The sequence below is a fragment of the Balaenoptera musculus genome, chromosome 9 (assembly GCF_009873245.2).
Source record: "Balaenoptera musculus isolate JJ_BM4_2016_0621 chromosome 9, mBalMus1.pri.v3, whole genome shotgun sequence".
Classification (NCBI taxonomy): domain Eukaryota; kingdom Metazoa; phylum Chordata; class Mammalia; order Artiodactyla; family Balaenopteridae; genus Balaenoptera; species Balaenoptera musculus.
The window spans coordinates 18,232,893-18,254,953 of NC_045793.1; the positions used below are offsets into that span (position 1 = coordinate 18,232,893).

At 35.9% G+C, this 22,061-nt stretch overlaps 1 protein-coding gene across 3 annotated transcripts in view; it reads right to left on the reverse strand.

Moving 5' to 3' along the window:
- Positions 1–22,061, reverse strand: part of NUP205 (nucleoporin 205) — an 84,265-nt gene that overhangs the window by 5,931 nt on the left and 56,273 nt on the right. For 2 of the 3 annotated variants that reach the window (XM_036863661.1, XM_036863662.1), the window contains 8 exons: positions 19,787–19,935; positions 18,656–18,847; positions 17,647–17,768; positions 15,980–16,118; positions 13,825–13,951; positions 8,715–8,791; positions 6,533–6,661; positions 6,185–6,311 (listed from right to left, as the gene is read on the reverse strand). In XM_036863661.1, the coding sequence (XP_036719556.1) occupies positions 6,185–6,311; positions 6,533–6,661; positions 8,715–8,791; positions 13,825–13,951; positions 15,980–16,118; positions 17,647–17,768; positions 18,656–18,847; positions 19,787–19,935 (1,062 nt within the window). The remainder of the gene's footprint in view (positions 1–6,184; positions 6,312–6,532; positions 6,662–8,714; positions 8,792–13,824; positions 13,952–15,979; positions 16,119–17,646; positions 17,769–18,655; positions 18,848–19,786; positions 19,936–22,061) is intronic. The other variant, XR_005021239.1, reaches the window with a different exon arrangement.

The window sequence follows — 22,061 nt, forward strand, 5'->3', positions numbered from 1 at the left end:
ATCAGATGAGGATGGCTCATGAGATATTTAACTACAGAAACAGATTCTGCATAAAAGACCATGAAGTCAAAGAAGTAGAAGTTCTACAGGAAAGGGTCCCTTGATCACAAGTAATAGTAAATACACTAGAGGATAACAATAATACAAGAGCAATAATAAGAATAATAATAGCTAACATTGATGTCATGCCAAGCACCAGGCACTGTTCTAAAGCACTTTACACATATTAACACATTTAATCCTTACAATAATTCATCAGACGGAGCTTGTTATTACTTCCACTTTATAGACAAGGAAACTGAGGCACAAAGAGATAAGTCATTTTTCTTAAGTCACTTGTAGCACTGGGATTTAAATCCAGGCAGTTCATCATCAGTCTGTGCTCTTAACCACAAGGTTAAACTATCTCTCTATAACTAAATATTCTAGAACCTGCCAGATACCTACCCATTCATATGTCTAGAATTGGCAGAGAAGAATATGCTTATTAACCCTTAAAAAAGTCTGAAGAAAAATAAAGACCAATTTATAAGGTTTCATAAAGTTCATCTTTAAGTATTAAAGACCAAAAATTGACATGGTATGCAAAAGACTGGCTCAAAATGAAAAGAAACTAACGAAATTTTAATAATTATTAGTGATATTAATGTTTTGAAGAATAAATGACAAAATTACAATTTTGTTTGAAAAAATCTTATGCTCAGGTTAAATTTGTTTTAAAAAGTTAGATTCAAAGGGGAAGAAAAGGATTGCCCTCTTGAGGCAGAGCTAGAGGTCTACATCAAGCTACAGACCTACAGGGATTAGTAAACAGATTCATGCTCATTTACAAACTCCCAGACAGAAAGGGGACACGGCAGGTTAAATGTCACTGCTGCGTGGTAGGAAAACCACTCTTCTGAATGAAAAGGGGTCTTTGAGTAGGATTCCCAATCATTCCATGCCCCTCCAAGTGAAGAAGACCTCCTTTTTCCTATTTGCTGAGCCACCTGAACTAGCACTTTTCCCTCATGCTGGTGAGGCTGCACCTTTGTAGTCAGTGATCTTCCTGGCAGCAAACTTTTTGAATATAGGAGAAAGCTAGAACTATGTAGAATTAATTTGCTTAACTAGAACTATGTAGAATTAATTTGCTTAACTAAGTCAAAGAAATTGTTTTATATATCCAGTTTGAATGATTTAAGCACTTTACTCCATAAAATATTACTATAAATCTTTATAGTTACTTCCTCAATTTCTTTAAGACATACTCTCACCCAAGGCTACTCCAAATGAATCACTGAATGACAGGTATTTTTAAGTAAAGGTATCTTATTAGGTTTTAAGAACTTCTGCTTCCAAATATGTCAAACTAAGACCGTACCAGACAACGGCCCACTCCCTGCTCACGGCAGAAAATAAAAAACCTAGACATAACACAAAAAATAACTACCTAAAGTTACCAAAGTAAACAGGAGCAGACAGACGCTGGTAGGGAGTGCAGGCACACTGGAAAGAGGGCAGATGGAACCTGTACAACTCTAAGCTCCCAGCTCATGGCCTTCGGCCTGGGGCTAAGTACACCCAGCAGTAGCACAAGCAACACAATGCAGAAGCAGGAGTGCTGATGGAAAAAGCACAGTCATTCACGCCTGACAAACCAAAAAAGGAGCAGCTGAGAAGCCGGGAAACCATGACCAGTGAAGAGAGTTTTAGGGGACTGCCAGAAGAGCAGAGAGGGGATCCCTATGGCCACCCACATCGCTAACTGACCCCTGAACCATGCAGGCAACACACTCAAAACATCTCAGCTAAAGGCAAAGGACATAAACTGGCGCAGCAGCTGTCACCCAAGAATCAGTGTTCACGGGTCAAAATAGCCAAGGTAACTGAGCCAAAACAAAAGAAAAACACCATACAGGGAAAAAATAATGGCATCTAGAACCTTCAAACCTTTGTAACGTCAAGTATACAATTTTAAATACCCAACATATAAACAACTAAGAAAATGGAACACATTCTCAAGAGACAAGGATACCAAGCAAGTCTAATCCCTGATAAACCAGATGTTGGTAACTAATGAATGAGCGTTTTAAAGTAGCTCTTATAACTATCCTAATTGAGGGAAAACAAACAATGAAAACATAGTTAATCTCAGTAGAGAAAATAGAAATGAGATAAGAGAATCAAACAAAAATTATAAAACTGAAAAATACAATTTCTGAAATAAAAAAAATTCACTGGATATATTTTGCCAAATAGAGCTTATTGAGGAAAGAATAAGTGAACTTGAAGATAGAGCAACTGAAGTGGTCAAAAGGCACAAACGTCCAGTTTTTAGATAAATAAGCACTAGGGATGTAATGTACCATGCAATAAATATAATTCACACTGCTCTATGTCATGCATAAAAGTTGTTAGGAGAATAAATCCTAAGGGTCCTCATCACAAGGAAAAGAATTTTTCCCCTTTTATTTTGTATCTGTATGAGATGATGGATGTTCACTAAACTTACTGTGAAATCATTTCATGATGTGTGTAAGTCAGATCATTATGCTGCACACCTTAAACTTATACAGTGCTGTGTGTCAACTATATCTCAATAAAACTGGAAGAAAAAAATTCCAGTCTTCAATTATCTGTAAATGGGCTTCCCTGGTGGCGCAGTGGTTGAGAGTCTGCCTGCCAATGCAGGGGACACGGGTTCGAGCCCTGGTCTGGGAAGATCCCACATGCCGCAGAGCAACTGGGCCCGTGAGCCGCAATTACTGAGCCTGCGCGTCTGGAGCCTGTGCTCCGCAACAAAGAGAGGCCGCGATAGCGAGAGGCCCGCGCACCGCAATGAAGAGTGGCCCCACTTGCCACAACTAGAGAAAGCCCTCGCACAGAAACGAAGACCCAACACAGCCATAAATAAATAAATAAAATAAATTTAAAAAAAAAACAAAAAAACAACAATGCAATTATCTGTAAATATAGTTGCTAACGTAAAATTTACATATTCATATGATACCAAAATATAAACAAAAAATTACAAGGAGGAATGGTTGCAAAAAATAAATGATCTGCCCATTACATTTACCTTCAGGGCCTTGAAATCATGCTAACATACATAAACTGTAATGCAACTTTACATGAGATAGTAAATCAAATAATAAAAAAGTATAGCAAATGTTCTCATCCTATTTCTTATAAATAAAGAGCATTACAAAAAAAACCCCATAGTATCAAATCATCTAATATATGTTTGAAGAGAATGGGGCTGAAAATATTTGAAGAAAAAAGTCAAAATTTCCCCCAAATTGATAAAACAAAGAAATGTATAGATAAAAAATTCTCAACGACACTAAACGGAATAAAAACAAAGATGCCCACACCAAGGCACGTAACAGTCAAACTGTTTAAAGAGGAAGAGCACATCTCAAGAGCAGCAACAGAAAAACAACACTTTACATATAGAGGAACAATATTCCCATCAATGACTGACTTCTCATGAGAAATCATGGAAGACAAAAGAAAGTGAAACCATATCTTTAAAGTACAGAAAGCACAAAACTACCAGCTCAGAATTCTATATCCAGCAGAATTATCCTGCAAGAATGAAGGCAAAATCAAGACATTTTCAATAAAAGAAAATTAAGAGAATTCATCACTAACAGACCCGTACTTATGTTAAGAAATTTTTCGGCCTGAAGGGAAATGACACCACGTGGAAACTCTGATCATTGAGAAAGAATAAAGAGCATCAAATGTGTTTAATATCTAAATAAATGCAAAAGACTATTTTTTTCTTTTTTACCCTTTTGTTCTTTACTTATAAAGCATTAAATTGTTTGAGATAAAAATTATTGTCTAAGGGAATTTATAGTGTATGTAGATGTAATACATGTAACAATTACAACATAAAAGAAGGGGGGAATGTGGGCCTATACAGTTGTAAGAGTTGTAAATTTTGAATGAAGTGGTACTATATTAACAATAAACAGGCTGTGAAAAACTATGGCAACTCCTAAAAAAAAAATAATACAAAGAAGTGTAGGTAAAAACCCGATGGTAAAATTAAAATCAAATTCTATAAAACAGATTTTTTTTTAAAAGCAGGTAAGGAAAAACAAAAACAAAAAAACAGAGAAAGGAGGTAGAAAGCAAATAATAAGTAGAAAACAATTAAATGATAGACCCAAATCCAATCATATCAATAATTACATTAAATATTAAAGGACTAAACACACCACTAAAAGCAGAGATAGTCAAAATGGATTAAAGAAAAAAAGACTCAACTCTCTGCTGTGTACAAGAGATGCACTTTAAACATAAAAACATGGATAGGATGAAAATAAATGGACAGAAAGAAATAAACCATGTAAACCATAAGCATAAGATATTTTGAAAAAGAAGAACAAAGCTAGAGGATTTATACCACCTGATTTCAAGACTTACTGTTGATATAAAGCTATTGAAGAATAAGTATATAAAGACAGTGTGTATAAAGTATATAAAGACAGTGTGGTATTAAGAGAAAGAACATACAGATAAATGGAACAGAATCGAGAGTCCAAAAATAAACCCAAATTTATGTGGTCAATTGGTTTTTGAGAAAAGGTATCAAAGTAATCCAAACAGAAAAAGATAATCTTTTCAACAAATGGTACTAAAACTGGACACAGGCTCATCACTAGTCATCAAGGAAATGCAAATTAAAATCACAGTGAGATATAACGACACAACCACTAGAATGGCTGACAAACCAAGCATTGGCAAGGATGTGGATCAGCTAGAACTCTTATACATGGCTGGTGGGAATGCAAAATGATTGTACTTTGTAAAACAGAATGGCAGTATCTTATTTAGTTAAACATACCACAGAAGCCAGCAATTGCATTCTTAGGCATTTAATCAAAAGATATGAAAACATTACGTCCACATAAAGATTTATATCCAAATATTCATAGTAGCATTATTCACAATAGCTAAAAATCTGGAAATAACCCAAATGTCTATCAACTAGTGAAGAGATATATTATGGTATATTTTTAATATGGAATACCAGCCAGAAATAAAAAGGAACAAAATAGTAATACACACATGGATGGATTTCAAAAACACTGAGCTAAATGAAAGAAGTTGAAACACAAAAGACTACATATTGTATGATTCCATTTATATAAAATTCTGGAAAAGGCAAAATAATAGACACCTTGACCAGGGGCCAAAGGAAACAATCACATGCAAAGGGACAAGAAGAAACTTTTAAGGATGAGGGAATTATTCTATATTTTGGTTGTGGTAGTGGTTACACACTGCATAAAATTACAAAAAGTACTCAAACTGTACACCTAAGATGGGTGAATTTTGTTGTATGTAAATAAAAAACCTCAATAAAAAAATTTTTCTTAATCCCACTTGCTAGGACATTTTATAATGGAGTTAGACAAACAAGAGTTCTTAGCATAACATATTTTTTTCATAATATTATTCTATTAAATAGATATTTTATGTGATTAAGCAATTTTCAGAGAAAATAAGACCCTGAAGACGATGAAAATGTGACAAAATGATTCACAGAAATCTCAAACAAAAGGTTTCTTGAGATCACCACCAGTCCATCACAATACAACCACCAAGATCCAAACGGGCTTTGGCTTTTGGATGTCCCATGGGACAAAAGCTTTAACCAATCCATAATCTGGCCTCATATTCCTAATCTTCCCTACTGGGTCACTAGGGAATCATAGGCTACATCAGCTTACTAAGTATCGAAATTTTACTTTGCTATGTTACAGAAATTTGGAGCTGAATACAAAACCCAACTGACACACTAAATTCAGCTTAACATGATTTAACATACAAACTGTCTATTTTCATACTTTTCACCTGGCTAGTTTACTCTCCAATCCTAGAGCCTTTAGGCTCTCACACGCTACATAAAACTATACTCTCCCCACATGGCTCTTCCAGATTCATCCTCAGAAAATCGCAAATTTCTCTATTCTTTCCAGTTCTCCAGCTGTATCCACAGGTCCGACAACAGTACCTCCTCATCACTCCTTCTTAAAGAAGTCATTTTAAAAATTTCCCATTCATTACTGGTGGTAAAAAAAAAAAAAAAAAAAAAAAATTGCATCTTACTGGGGCCAACTAGAGCTTGTCATAACCCTGGCAACTTAATTCCTCAAATACAGAAAGAAAGAACTAGCTAGCTCACCTTGCCGGGGCCCATCTCTATTAATGGTTTCTGACAGGCTAGGGGTGAAGAGACACACAGCATGCTGAAAGGTAGGGGAACTCTGTAACATGAGTGACTGGCAATATTCCATGACATTGGCACAAATCTACAAAGGAAGAACAAGCAGTAACAAAAATATTAGCTCCCCAAATGCCTCATATCATGGAAATCCAGATTTGAAGGAGAACAAAGTTATAGATCAGTTTGTAAAATTACAACAAAGTTACAAATCAATTTGTAAAATTACCCACATCTATTATTTTTCTCAAATATCTCCAAAAACATAAAAAGCTTAAAGAATAGTTACACAACTCTCACTCCTCTTACCTGCTGCATAGCCAGTTCGATCTCATCTTTCTTGCTCACTCTATCCCCCTCCACATTATCATCTTGAAATTTAAACTGATGCAGTCTGTCAGAGCCACCAAAGCGACTTAGTAGTCCTAAGCACTGGCGCTAAGGAAAGAAAAGATACTTTTTTGTTCATATCTATTTGTATATGTTTAAAGTTAGTGACCTATCTTTCTTGAGGGAGATAAAAAAGAAAAACTCAGTGGGGAGTGAAATCACTTGTTAAAGCATCTAATTTCTTACTTCCAACTGACTCAACTAAAGTTAGCAATATTAAAATTTACCTTTCTGCAAATGTATTTACTTGGCAGACAACTCATTAAAAGAATATTAATTCTTTTAGCAGTTAACCCCCACTAAAATCTAAGTGCTTGCTGAAGATTTTTTGTATCACACCAAATAATTTCTTAGTAGATTCCCATTAAATAAATACTAATCAGTAAACAATGAGAAGCAAAATGAGATGGCAAACAGAAGCAGATTTGTGATAATTTTGTCTACTAAGGCTCAAATTTAAAGGCTCTTACTCCTGTGGCTGCTTCTGGGGACTTCAAAAAGGAGTTGGGAACACAGAAGTAACCTTGGCAGATAAATCACAAAGCTCATTTGTTTGAAATGTTGGTACTTTTCACTTGAGAATATAATTGTTCCTAAGGTTCTCAGTGGGAAAGGACAAGCTTTGCAAAATTGGCAGTAGGTCCAGAATCAGAGATGTCGGTTCCAATTACAGGTACATGACTTTTTGCTATATGTCCTGGGACAAGTTACTTAACTTCCTCAAGCCTCTGTGTTCATATTTCTAGAGTGATAATAGCAATTCCTACCTTATAAGATTATTGTTAGGATTACCTGAGACATTGAATTGTATTTAAAGTGCTTAGTACAGTGTTCTGCACATAGTAAGTGCACAATAAAAACACGTTTAAAACATTGGTATTACACATACACACACTCACCCCTACATATATACATCCATATATATTATATAATATCTAATTTAAGCTGATGTTAGTTTAAATAATAAGTATGGATGTATGGATAAGGCAAAACATACTAAGGAGATTATAATATAAACTTAATTTGTCAAAATACTCTTTTTAAAACTTAAAACTGGCTGTTTGCTATTCTTACAGACAAAAACAGATGCACTAACACATTTCCAGAGGCTACCTTATGAAAGATGCATCAAAAATATTTTTTTCTCCCCACCAATGAAAAAAGTTAGAAGGCTTAAAAAAAAAAACCAAAAAAAAAAAAAAACCAGAGTATTTTGGCTTGGTTAGAGAGAGTACAAGCCTTTCTGGAGTGCTATTTGACAATGACTCAAAATGTACTACTTGTATACCCATGCACCCAGTGATAACAATTATGCCGATGGTAGCATTTTTCTTTTGGAAACTTGAAAAACAGCTCATGAAAAGAGGACTGGTTAAGAAAATTACTGTATCTAAAACAATGGAATATAAATTCTACTATATAAATATAATTCTTCTGCAGCCAAAAAAAAGTGAAGGTGCTCAAATCAAAGCAGGCCAGAAGGCTCCCAGAAAGACTGTGATAAAATATCTAATTGATAAGCTATCTACTATGTTTGAATATATTGAAAAGAGATTACATAACTGGAGGAGAGTTTGGGAATAAATTAGAAATAAGTACATAAAACCAAGCAAATTAAAAAAAAGAAACAATTACTTACTCTAGGAAAAACATAATGTATAGAAAAGTAACATATGGTCCATCCATGGCTTATTCATAAATGACATTTCATAGTAATAATAATATAACACTAAATATTAATCTAATCGAAATTATGATACGATTAGAGTTGGGGGTGGGGACACGTTACGAGAGAGGTACGTATTGTATGACGGAAGAACAGGAGTAAAGAGATCTAAATTCTCATCCTTCTCGATGGAAGGTCAATAGATGACTCTTAAAATTGGAAAATCAAGTAGTAGTAACATAAGCATATTATTTAGAGATATGAAAGAATCAATTAAAACCGTTGCCGGGTTTACCCAAATTCAGGGAGCAGAGTGGGGAGGATCAGTGAGAGGACTGTTGTATTTTGTTACAAGTCTTACATCTGCTCTTTAAAGAAGTAAAAAAATTTTTTTTAATTTAAAAAATAAAAAAGAAGTAAGAAAGAATCAGTTACCTGGAATCTTCCAATATGTCCCTGTAGCTCCATTAGAGATCCTTCATTTACATCAACATCAAGTTCACTTAGTATACCTATAACATTTGGAATGCTTTTAAATGTAGTTTTATAATCAAAAAAATAAAAACATTAAAAAACCAGGAATGGTAGTTTTACTATTTTATATTTATATATGTATAAATATATATATTTATATATATATGCATAAATAGACACAGACTCTACCATGAAGGAGGTTTGAGAAATACGACTTTACAAAGATTGCGTACCACCACCACACAATATGTAAGTGTACCACACCACATATTCAGTCATATGCAAGCTAAATCTAGACTGAATCAGTAATTCAAAAAGGCACTTCAAAGTTTTTGAGAAAAATCTACTTTTTATTTATAAACATAAAAGTTAAAATTTTCTAAACTCAGCAGTAAATTACTTTCTCATGCAACACTTCAGAATATAAAACACTAAGAATGAAATGCATTTCTTTTTTCTTTTATCTCTTCTATGTATTGTACCATTTGATTTTTTTTCTTTTCCCTTAGGCAAAGTACAGTTTACACATACACAAAAAAGTTGCCATTCAATTTCTCAGTTTGGACCCATTACGAAATCCCTAAAGCTGATCAACCTTTTACAGTACCATGGACTCCCTTTATTTCTATTGAGCCCTCCAAGCAAAGCCATGGGTCATTCTCTCCACTGGTTTATTTCTTTGTTCCATGACTGTAGCCATGAGGAGAACCCAGCTGATCCTGTCCTAGCCACCCTAAACTAACTATCCATGTGTTTTCACAATCCCTTTAATCCATTTCTTACTTCCAAGCATACACTCCATAGCACATAACCCGGAACCTTATCCTTTGCTCCTTATAATGACAAGCCTTCCTCCTTTTAGATTTCTCAGCCCATCAACCTCTACACAAACCTACAGAAAATACTCATATCACTTGGCACATGCTGGCTTGTTACCTCACCTGCACCTCACTGCTCTACTAGCTCCTTTCCCTTTCCCACCTCCACCTCCACGGGGAGTAGGCTCCCAGAATCACTTTATTTAATTACTTTCTAAAATTTACCCTACCGCAGAGGATTTTTCCGCACTATCTAAAAATGTGTTCAGGTCTCCCTTGTACTCCAAAACAAAACAAAACCAAGTAAAAACCTGGTTAATATCAAATTCTTGAAATATTTTTTTCTCCATTTGTTGCTTGTGATTCTTATGCCCTCCTTTTCCATCTTAACCCCTCGAAAGCTGGAGTTTGCACTTAACACTATCATGGAACTTTGGCTTTTTCCTGTTTGTCTCTAACCTTTCTGATCTCTGCAACCTGTGTTGCTGTTCCCCAGTTCTTTCATTCCTCCTGCACACCAACTGCTGCCTCTATTTTAAAAACCTAGCAATTCTCAGATTCTTTTTTCTTTTGGCAGCACCGAGTGGCATGCGGAGCTTCCCCAACCAGGGATCGAACCCGTGTCCCCTGCAGTGGAAGCACAGTCTTAACCGCTGGACCACCAGGGAAGTCCAATTCTCAGATTCTTAAGACCTTTCCACTACATGCCACCTGAGTGCTGTGGACCATATATATCATCCTCAACTCCAACAGAGTTGGAGTTCTACAGAATATCTGTGGGTATATTCTACAGAGTATCTGTGGGTCACAGATAAAAAATTAACCTGATGATAAGTAGTTGAGGAGGTACAACATATCTGGCACTGGGCTAAGCATTTAAGACAAAACCATATAGTAAAATTACAGGATAATACAAAACCATATGTAATCAAGGGCTGAACTGGGCAGAGTAGGGTTAAGAGGAGTATAAATTATTTTTAAACGTTATTTTTAAAAATTAGGAGGGTATTTGGCATTATCTTTTAAAATTATTTTAAAGTGTGTGTGTGTGTATATATATACACACACATGTATGTAATGGTATATATGTATAAATATATATATATATATATAAGTATATTTATATCTGACCAAGCACTGCCAGGAACTTACCAAGCCTACCAGCTCAAATATACAAAAATGTATATGTATACGTACACACACACACACACACACACACACACAAAGTTATTAAATGCCACACTGTTTGAAATTTTTAAAAAGATCAGAAACAGTCAACGTGTCATAGGGGTCTGGGTAAACACCTCACAATTGGAAAACTATTCCACCAATTAAAGAGTGAGGTAGGAACTATACATGCCGATGAGAAAAAATCCCCAAGACATAATGTGGGGAAAAAATTACAGAGCAGTGTGTATGGTATTTCATTTGTGTAGGGAGGAAAAAATTTTTACACCACGTGCAGAGAAACTGCTGGAAAAACAAAGTATAAATTGATAATTGGTTCCTTTTAGGGAGCAGGAATTGCTGGTCAGGGTGCTTCTACTTTATTCTTTTATTTTGTTTGAATATATCATGAGCATGTTAAAATAAACTGTGCCTTTCTGAATATAACTTTAATACAGTGACAGGGTTAAATGCTGCTATTAGCAAAATACAGAATATTTCAAGTATTTTTAAAAAGTAACGAAAGGAAAATTCATCAATAAAATCACCTTGCCAGAGGATCTGATAAAAGGTAAATTCTCTCTGTACTAACTCAGGACTTCTGGATTAAGATGGCAGAATGAAGTAGTATCATAGAATGTCCCTTCTATAATCAACCTACAAATAAATGAAATTCACCAAAAAGGGAAAGGGGCCAACTAACGCCATAAATACTAAAGCATGGTGGTGGTTAAGGAAAAAAAAAAAGGGGGAGATGAAGAAAATTCCAGGGGAGTAAGTAGCATAATTCAACTCATGACCCTCATCCCACCCCTCAGAAGCAGTACAGAGAAAAGAAGATAAGCCAACAAACTCTTGCAAATTCTCATGGAGACCCCGCAATTTGCAAAGAAGCATATTCGGGTGATTAAGTAAATTAAGTAATTAGGAGAACTAGTAATTAGGAGAAATCAAGGTAAAAACCATTTGGAGAAGAAACACTACATTGCACTATGGGACCTTAGTAAAGGCAAGAAGGGTGGCCTGTCTTGGTATCATCTCAGGACACTGGAATGAAGTGGGGAAATGAACATAATAAGCACACAGGACTAAGACACTCCAAGGCTGGGTGGAGTTGACCCTGGGATCTCCTCAGAATGAGCACAGGCTCTAAGTACCTTAACATGCACTGCACTCCGCCCTGCCAAACTCTCTCCTTCTCCCAACACAAAGGGCTCAGGCACTGAGGCATGCCCAGAGAGGAAAAAATATTGCGGGTGTTGGGGCAGAATCAGAAGTTGGCCTCAGACTTCCCCACAGCAATATAAAGATGGAGGTAGTAGAGGCTAGTAGTTAAGCACACAGACTCAGAAGCCACACTGCATGAAAAACCCTACAGTATTATTTGTGTGACTTTGGACAAGTTAACCTCTCTGTGCCTCAGTTTCCTCATTTGTAAAACATATGACATTATTATTAATAGTAGGCCATGCTGTCATTCAAGAATAAAGGCAACCTTTAGATGTTTGTAAACATTAGAGAGTTCAGGGAAGATTATATACTTTTTCTTAGGGGAGGGGACCTCAACATGAATTAAAAATACCAAGAGATAAATCAAAAGAAAGAACTCAGAAATGGTGAAGCTATAGGAGGAAAAAAAAGAATTGGTGTTTTTCTGTGAATCCAGGCAAATATATAAGTAAAACTAAATAGCTGAAGTTATTATGGTTGCAGGACTGAATATAAATGATATTTACTTGACAAAGTAAAAATAATACAAGCAAACAACATGAGGGTGGAAGAAGTAGTGTAAAATAACTCATTGCTTCATCTTTCACATCAGGAGTTAGTTGATTCTGTCTAAAATTTATATGTAGTAAAAAAAAATTTTTTTAATGACCAAAATATCTTAGTAATTTATCATAATCTTTTTTTCTTCTTAATCATAGTGATCTTTTAAGAACTAATATCTCTTGTACACTTGTAGTAAAGAAACATTTGTCTGGAATTCATCAATGTCTTCAGTTTCTCTTCAATTAGTTTTTCATCTGTAAAGTTCACATAAAATTAAATAGTTGTTTTCTAAAACTGCATGTAAAAGGTATCCCATTCTCGTAAATTACCTCTGTATGTCTGTTTCTCTCCACCGCCCCTCCACCCCACTAATACATACATATACATAGAGCAATGTTTGAAAAGCTACTTACCAATGTTAACATTTGATAATTTCTAGATAGTGGGATTTGAGTGTTAATTATTTTCTTGAATTTTTTGAATTTTTTTTATACTTACCATATATCACTTTTATAAACATATTACTTCAAATAAAGGCAGTTGGGCTTCCCTGGTGGCGCAGTGGTTGAGAATCTGCCTGCTAATGCAGGGGACACGGGTTCGAGCCCTGGTCTGGGAAGATCCCACATGCCACGGAGCGGCTGGGCCCGTGAGCCACAACTACTGAGCCTGCGCGTCTGGAGCCTGTGCCCCGCAACGGGAGGGGCCGCGATAGTGAAAGGCCCGCGCACCGCGATGAAGAGCGGTCCCCGCACCGCGATGAAGAGTGGCCCCCACTTGCCTCAACTAGAGAAAGCCCTCGCATGAACCGAAGACCCAACACAGCCAAAAATAAAATAAAATAAATAAATAAAGTAGCTATAAAAAAGAAAAGTGCTTTAAAAAAAAAAAAAAAAAAAAAAAGCCAGCACCTTCATTAAAAAAAAATAAATAAATAAATAAAGGCAGTTAAGGGGACTTCCCTGGTGGTCCAGTGGTTAGAAATCCGCCTTCCGATGCAGGGGACGCAGCTTCAGTCCCTGGTCGGGGAACTAAGACCCCACATGCCACGGAGCAACTAAGCCCGCGTGCTGCAGCAGAGGATCCCACGTACCGCAACAAAGATCCTGCGTGCCGCGACTAAGACCCGACGCAGCCAAAAATAAAATAAATAAATAAATAGATTTTTTTTTTTTAAAAAAAGGCAGTTAACTCTGTTAGTTCCAATCTCAAATAAGTCATATATAGCTGCAAAGTAATAATAACCTCATTCTATTAAGTGTATGTCAGTCTGTAAAGCACTGGTAAAAATCCATTCAACATAATCAACTCACCAGGAAGTGCTGCTTTACTTATAATTCCTGTCAGCAGAGCCAATTCCTGCAAAGACCCAGCACTAACATCCTGACAGCGCAGGATTGCTTGTATGGTATCAGAATGAGAAATGAGAAACTGCAACACCTAAGACGAAGAAAAGGAGGGGAAATGGAAAAACAGAGGTGGAAGAGTAGGAAATTGTATTATAAATTTATATCCATCTGTTTAATAACATTGAAGCAAGTAATTTAATGTAATGAATATTAGATAAGCAGTTGTCTTTTGCATTTATGTAATTTATTTCTTCAAGAAGCAAATATCTAACTAAATTTCATAAGAAAGCTAAAGATAAGGATTATTTCGAAGTTTAGAGATTAATACACTTAGAAGCTACTATAGAAGAGTATAATATAACTTGGAACTACTGTATGAAAACTATTATTTGACCCCTATATTTTTTATTTTTGTCTAAATGGAACTAGAACATGAATTTAAAATGAGTGTGTACAAAAATGACTTACTGGGACTTCCCTGGTGACTCAGTACTTAAGAATCCACCTGCCAATGCAGGGGACACGGGTTCGAGCCCTGGTCCGGGAAGATCCCACATGCTGCAGAGCAACTAAGCCCGTGCACCACAACTACTGAGCCTGCGCTCTAGAGCCCACGAGCCACAACTACTGAGCCCACGTGCCACAATTGCTGAAGCCCGTGTGCCTAGAGACCGTGCTCTGCAACGAGAAGCCACTGCAATGAGAAGCCCACACACCGCAACAAAGAGTAGCCCCCGCTCGCCACAACTAGAGAAAGCCCATGCACAGCAACGAAGACCCAATGCAGCCAAAAATAAATAAATAAATTTATTTATTTATTTTTAAAAAATGACTTACTGAATTCAAGTTTGCTCTGTGAAAGTCTGACTAGTGTGACATGGGGACAGTCACATAAAAGCTTTTGTCTAGCTCTCTTTTGATATGATGAAAATAAATGAGATACAAATCTTGACCTCCAAACTCTGCCCTTTCAGCTTAGCATTTTACAGTGTACCATCATAGAAGACTCCACTCATTTTCACATTCAAACAGTTTCTTAACTAGATTATAGATGCCCTGAAGGCAGGGACTACACCACAACTGGCTGAACATTTGAATCTCTCAGGAACTGTGCCCCTTTTATTTTTTAATACAGATTCCTGGCCTCAGCCCATCATTGTTGGACATGAAACTCAGTAATCTTCATTTTTTAAAGAAGCTCTTCAGGTAATTCCGCTACGCTCAGTATAAGACTGGCCTTGTATCACAATGTCCCACTTCTACTAAAAAACCTTAATCTCGAGAAAGTAGAAGACAAAGTTTTTGAGTGTTAAAGAACTGACTCAAAGGCCGCATATGAAAGGGGTAGAATGTCACCTAGACTAATGCAATATAAAATCAGGTACCACACTAGAAACAGCAGCATTCTATCTTGGGAAGGTATGCCTGAAGACTGATGGCAGGGAAAGCAGATAAAATCACCATAAATTATTAGGATGTGTCCTAATTCCTGAGGGTATCATAATAATAGAGCAACACAATAAAAAACTGCAGATTCTTAGTGATAAGTCTAATTAATCAGTGAAAGGTTAAATTGTATATTGCATTATTAGTCTAAGAAACAAACATATTTTTGAAGATTTCACTGAAAAGCATTGAAAATAAAACTAATTTATAGTGTTTGAAGGAAAAATATTTTATTAGAAACTCACTTATTTAAATTACTCATTCTTTAAATATCACAACTAAAAGTGGCATTATCATCTATCTTTTGTATTTTCTGCAAGGTCTAATAAAGGAACAGCATTCTCTAATAAAAATACCTGGTTAAATTACATTTTAGAAGCCAGCTTATTTCTATCACAATAACTGCTTCCTTTTGCAGAACAACAAATTTAGATCTCTTGCCTTCCATCTCACTATTCTATTAATTAGCTGTGGTGTTTCATTCAAACAAGAGTACAAAAACAGACCAATGAAGTTCAGAGCAAAGTGCAAGGGGTCTATCTGCAATACCCAGCTCTGCCACAGACAGAACGATTAAGGTAAATTCACGTCAAGCGTTCTATGCCTAGGGCTTCTGCGTTTGTAAAATAAAGGTTTTGCACTTGATGATTTCTACACTAAGGATTCCTCTTACCTGCCCTGCTGCCTGCAAGTGCTGGGCCATACTAGACGTGAGGATGACCTGGCACAAGCGGAGAGCTGGAAGCAGAATCTGGCGGTACCGGTCCACTGGAGTAGGGATGAACACTGGGGCATCTCTCAGGACAAACATGCTTGATTCACATCCAGTGAACAAGGAGAGAGCAACAGTCCAACAGTTAAAACAGTCCCCGACCATCTCCATGGCAAACAATCACAGGTGGCTAATTAAGATGTGAAGCTACTAATGAGGACTCTGTATCCCAGAGGTACAGTTAGTGAAAACAGTTATCTGAATGTTTTAAAATCTTTGTAAAGAATATTTGCATAGATTTGAAAAGACAGTGCTAAAATTCCCCAAACATACTTATTCTACTCTAAATGTTCCCATGGGCCACAGAGACTATGTGTGAGAAACAGACAGAAACAAAAGTTACTCTCCCCAAATTTCCCTCTTGTACATCCATAGCCAAAAATGAATCTACATTGTCCATTATATAAAATAAAACAAGATTTTAAAAATTAAAATGAGATTGTAAAATCACTTAACCTTTAAGATTAGGTCTCAGAACATTGTATTAATAAACTATTATTTATTGTAAATATTTCTATTTAAATTTTTGAACAAAAAAAATGGTTGCCTGTTGAAGAGAAAAGAATGAAAGCAGAATATGGAAATAATAAGAAATAACAGAAAGGCTTTCCAAAGACAGGCAATAATAATGTGCCATGAACTGAGGAATACAATTTACTCAATCCTCTTCACCTAAGGTGAAAGTAATAACTCTCATGTTTAAAACCTCAGAAAGTGATATTAAAAAAATTTTCTTTTCTAGAAGTAAAATATTTCTATAGTTAAGCCTGAAAAACTCAAACATACAATTTGGCAATGGATCTTTTGAAGAAAATTACTCAAACTGACCTAAATGTTATTTAACAGTAGGAGGGTATGCTATAGGCCCTAACAATGCTGCAGCCATGTAGACAAAAAAGAAAAAATTCATATTCAAACTCAACTGAGAAATCTGCTAGAAAGTTTGAAACTTAAAATAGTTTCACTTGAAGCTTTCAAATTAGCAAGCAGTTGGTAAAATGTTAAAATGAGAAAAATATAAAATACTATTCAAGTCATCAAGAAAAGAAAATCCACAACGAATTATAATTTCATTACAATACTTTAAAAGACCAGTATAACTGAAAATATGTACTTCTACTAAACAGAACAATAAAGTTGGGAAGAAAAACGTCTAACAAAATGCTCTCCCATTTCCCTCTTATGTTACTGCTCTAAAATGGAAAGCACTAGGTCCCTACCCACTTTTACCCTTATTAACAACTTCCATTTATTAGTTAATGGCAGGGGTATATGACCAAACAAAACCATCAAGATGAGAGTACTGCTCCAACAGAATTATAAACGGCAAAATTATGTTTGAAATTTTTTTTTCTTTAATAATCCTTTACTGGTAACTTTAAAAAAAGCGGCAGGGTGGTGGGGATGGTGGTGTGATGAATTGGGCGATTGGGATTGACATGTATACACTGATGTGTATAAAATTGATGACTAATAAGAATCTGCTGTATAAAAAAATAAATAAAATAAAATTTAAAAATTTTAAAAAAAACCATTAAAAAAAAAAAGAAATTGATATGGATGCTTACCCCTGTGGGTCCATTTCTGGGCGCATGTCATAGACTTGGCATTGTGCCAGCCTCACAATCACCCCAGACCTCAGCAGCTCTAAAGCGCCCTGCTGTATCTTGGCCACTCTTGTGAGAAATGCCTAAGAAGTTATGAAACAAAAATCATCGGTACAGAGATCATAGCCAAGGGTCTCACATTAAAATGAGACTTTCTCATAGCACATTTCTGATGTGTAATCATTGGTGAAGAGAAATTCTGAGCTAGCTAGGAAGGGGCATATTATACCACCTTAACCATAGGATTTTTATGAGGAGTAAATGGCACAGCATATCTGAAGTGCTACATACGCCTTGCATGGATTAAGCATTCAACTAAATCATCGTGTGGGCTTATGGAGGGCAGGGAAGATTGTTTTGCTCACAGCTGTATCTCTACTACCTAGTGCCATACCTGGCATGTAACAGATATTTAATAAATACTTGTTGAATAAATGAAGGAAGGAGGGAAAACAGAATTAATGAAGAATCTAAGACTTTAGTGCTTCTCTTATTGTGACATTTGTGGTATTTTTAAGCAGGAGGAAACAAAACAGATTTGGAGGAAAGGAAATGAATTATATATACTGTATTGAAAAATCCTGTGTTTAAAGTAGAACCAGCACATCTACACTGGAATTTCAACAGGCAACTAACAGTCTGATTTTCGTTGCAGAAGGACATTTTTGCTCTCTCTTCTCCTCATAGGCCACTGGCTGTCATGTTGCTTTGCCACCACCAGCAATCGAAGTGAGTAAGCAGCAGTCTCAGTACCCAACTAACCCTCTCAGGACCATTTCAACACAACTTTGGCATGCTCAGAAGATACAGTTCTAGCACATGTCCCCAAATTTAAAACTCCTTAGAAATGATTACAGTTTGTATGATAGAAACATGCAAAATGTAGGCCACGTTAATTTTCTTTAATATATCCTTAACCCCAAGGGGAAATGACCTGTTGATCTAACTTCAAGTGAATATAAAGCCTTACCATTTTGGATTCGTAAGTATAAAGGGCTTTTAAAAGGGGAGGTTGTGGAGTGAGTAAGCTCTGCAAAGTATGGTCATCTTCTACCAAGCTGTCCACAAGCACCTTCAAATAGCCACTGTTAGAAAGATAGAGAAGCCACTGCTGCTGCTTATCTACGGAGACAATCCGATCAAGTAGAGCCAGTGCCAGCATCTGACGGAAGAACAGATCAAAGTCCAAAATGTGGAGATGGCTACCAAAATCAACAACAGTAACTCCCTTTATCTGGAAATGTTTAAAAGTTTTCTTACAAGGAGAATGGTTGCCTGCAATACAATTCTCTCTCTCTCATTTTTTTTTTTTGAGAAAAATGTATGTATGTATCCAGAATCTTGATTTATTAATAAAAGAAAAAATTTCAGGGTAAAGTTATATTTCTGAAACAAAACCTAACACATTAAAATAATGGCATTAAATATATTTTAGCAAAATCTAAACATTACTTGTTGGAGGAAAGGGATTTTTGGGGAAAAATAGCTTTTTCCCTTCCAATTGTAAAGTTTCACATGCTCCTTGTAGAAAACAGAAAGCTATACAGAAAATACATTATCTGATAAACACAGATTACTTTGTTCTATGTCTTCCCAAATTTTTTTTTAACATAATTGAGAGCGTACTACATGATTCAAATGCTATGTAATTTTCCACCAGCAGGAAATTATCTTCTCACTGTATTATCACCAGTATGACATAATATTTTAAAGATATATAAATGCAAATACTCCTTGAAAAAGCAGAGGAAGATACATTCAGTATAAAAGCTACGTATCCAGCATTCTCCTATGCCAAGATCTTGACTAACCAGCATCTCTGCTGGTTAATTTCTACCAGTGTAAGGCAAATCTCAAAGTTAGCAAAAAGATTATTCTGAGGGTACAGTCTGAACTAATAAAGGATTCTGAACATAAGTAAACAAAACATATGAATGAACAAAACAGAAATTCCAAATTGTAGTAAATAAGAAAATTCACTAAAATATATTACAGAAAATAATTCCCAATATATAACATACATTTGAAAAGCTGATCCAGTTTATGACTTAATAAGTCAAAATATCTATCCAATTATAATACTAAGCAGGAGTTACTGTACCCTTCCAATCTCATGACCATCACAGGCATCTCGACAGACCACTTCCATGAGGGCAGCACCATAGCTCTCAATGATTGCTATGTTTTCTCGCTGTAATTTACTAAACACATCTTCAGGGGCGGTCAGCCTTTCCCACATGGTTTTCTTGGCTAAAGGGTTACAATAGAAGACATATAAAACACTCCAGCAAAAAGCAGTTTGGTATCAGAGTAATTACACCTCATACATGACGACAACAGAAAAATCCTTCCATTATTACCTGCACACAAAGACCCATCAACCGATGAGTCTAGGCAGGTAAACTTTAAGAACACAATGCACTATTCCATGAATGTACACTGAGATAACAATGGTATTAGGAAAAGGATAAACTATCCTTAAAGAAATAAAAATGAATTATGAAACCCCAGGAGAAACATTCCTGTATTTATTTCACTAATCAATCTGGTTTTATCTTTTATTGAGATCTATGAGAATTTGGCTACAAAGGAGCAGGTACAAAGTAGACAAAGATCTGCTTCCAAAAAACAGATATTTTATTCTTTTATATTTTTTAATTGAAATATTCATTAAAAAGAAAAGGTATACTCATTATGAAGATAATTTAAATTAATTTAATTTAATTTAATTCAAGGAACACTGATTAAAGATAGGATCATATACTTTACATAGATTCCTGTAAACCTTTTAGAAAAGTTTCATAAATACACTACATAAAGCAATAATCTGTATTTGAAACTAATCTTATGACTCTTCCCCAACTAGTACATGGTAGCAGTTTGGTTTTTTTTTAACATCTTTATTAGAGTATAATTGCTTTACATTGGTGTGTTAGTTGCTGCCGTATAACAAAGTGAATCAGTTATACATATACATATGTTCCCATATCTCTTCCCTCTTGCGTCTCCCTCCCTCCCACCCTCCCTATCCCACCCCTCTAGGTGGTCACAAAGCACCGAGCTGATCTCCCTGTGCGATACAGCTGCTCCCCACAAGCTATTTATTTTACATTTGGTAGTGTATATATGTCAATGGTAGCAGTTTTTAAACTGAGGAAAGATTCTCAAGACAGGGTGATCAGAATGGAGGACAAAACAAAGCAGGTTTAACCATGAAAAATAAAAGTAACACACAATGTGGCCTACATTCCACTATAAAGTTTGCAGCAGTCAAACCTTCAGAGTTTTAATGATATTTTCTCCCTAAAATATCTTTACCACTACTTTGATTTTATTTTAGTCATATTTAATTTCCAATAGTGTCAAAGCAGGGTATGAGATTATTAATTTTCTCAACTGTGTCACTTCCTTCGGTCACCTGGTCCCATCTACTTCTCTATTTCACCTCCCTCCACTCTCCACCTGCACCCCGACGCTGCCGCCACACTAGCCCTCGAATTCAGCACTTCCTTCAGTCTCAGGATCTTCGCACTAGCTGTTCTTTATATTCTTCCCCAGATCTTAGCATGGCTGCCTCCTCTTCGTCATTCCAGCCTCTATCAAATATCACTTCCTCAGCTACATCCAGCTTCCCTCCTCCTCCCACCCCACACACAATATATCACAGTACTATTTTATCTTCTCCCCACAGTACTTATTTATCAGATTTACTCAAATTATGTTATTTTTTAGTTTCCATGCTTGTATCTCTGTCTCCTCACATCGAATGTAAGCTTATTAACAACGGGATTCTGTCTTGTCTACCACTGTTTCTCCAGAATTTAGCACAGTGTCTAGCACATAGTAGAAGCTCCAATATTAATTACTGATTGATTGACAGCTTAAAGGCAAGTTTAGAAACTTTGCTCCAGGGATGCCACCAGATGCTCTCAGGGTCGGGTACCACGGTGGGTGGGTTTTCAGGAACCCAGCCTGAGGAGCTACGGCATCTCCTCTTCTGTTTTACGCATAGGACTGCCACAAAATTATCTGAATAAAGGCTTTGGACAAAAGTCTGAAAGCCACTACTTTATAGGTTTAACATTTTTTAGCCATGAATTCCTTAGTTCAAACATTGTGGTTGAAATGAGGGTAGAGAGATGCTGGCACATCACTCTAGAGGCTCTTCCACATAACCCCTCAGGTACCCCTGCAAGAACCCTAGGGCTTCACAATGAAATCTGAAAAACAATGGCTTGCAGAAGACCAGTTAAGTATCAAAGAAATATTTGATTTCAGTTTTCAAACTATGAATAGATCACAAAGTTCCAATATTACTACTGACAGAACTACTTAGAAATAAGAAAAATCTAATTCTACAGTTTAATTAGACCTTT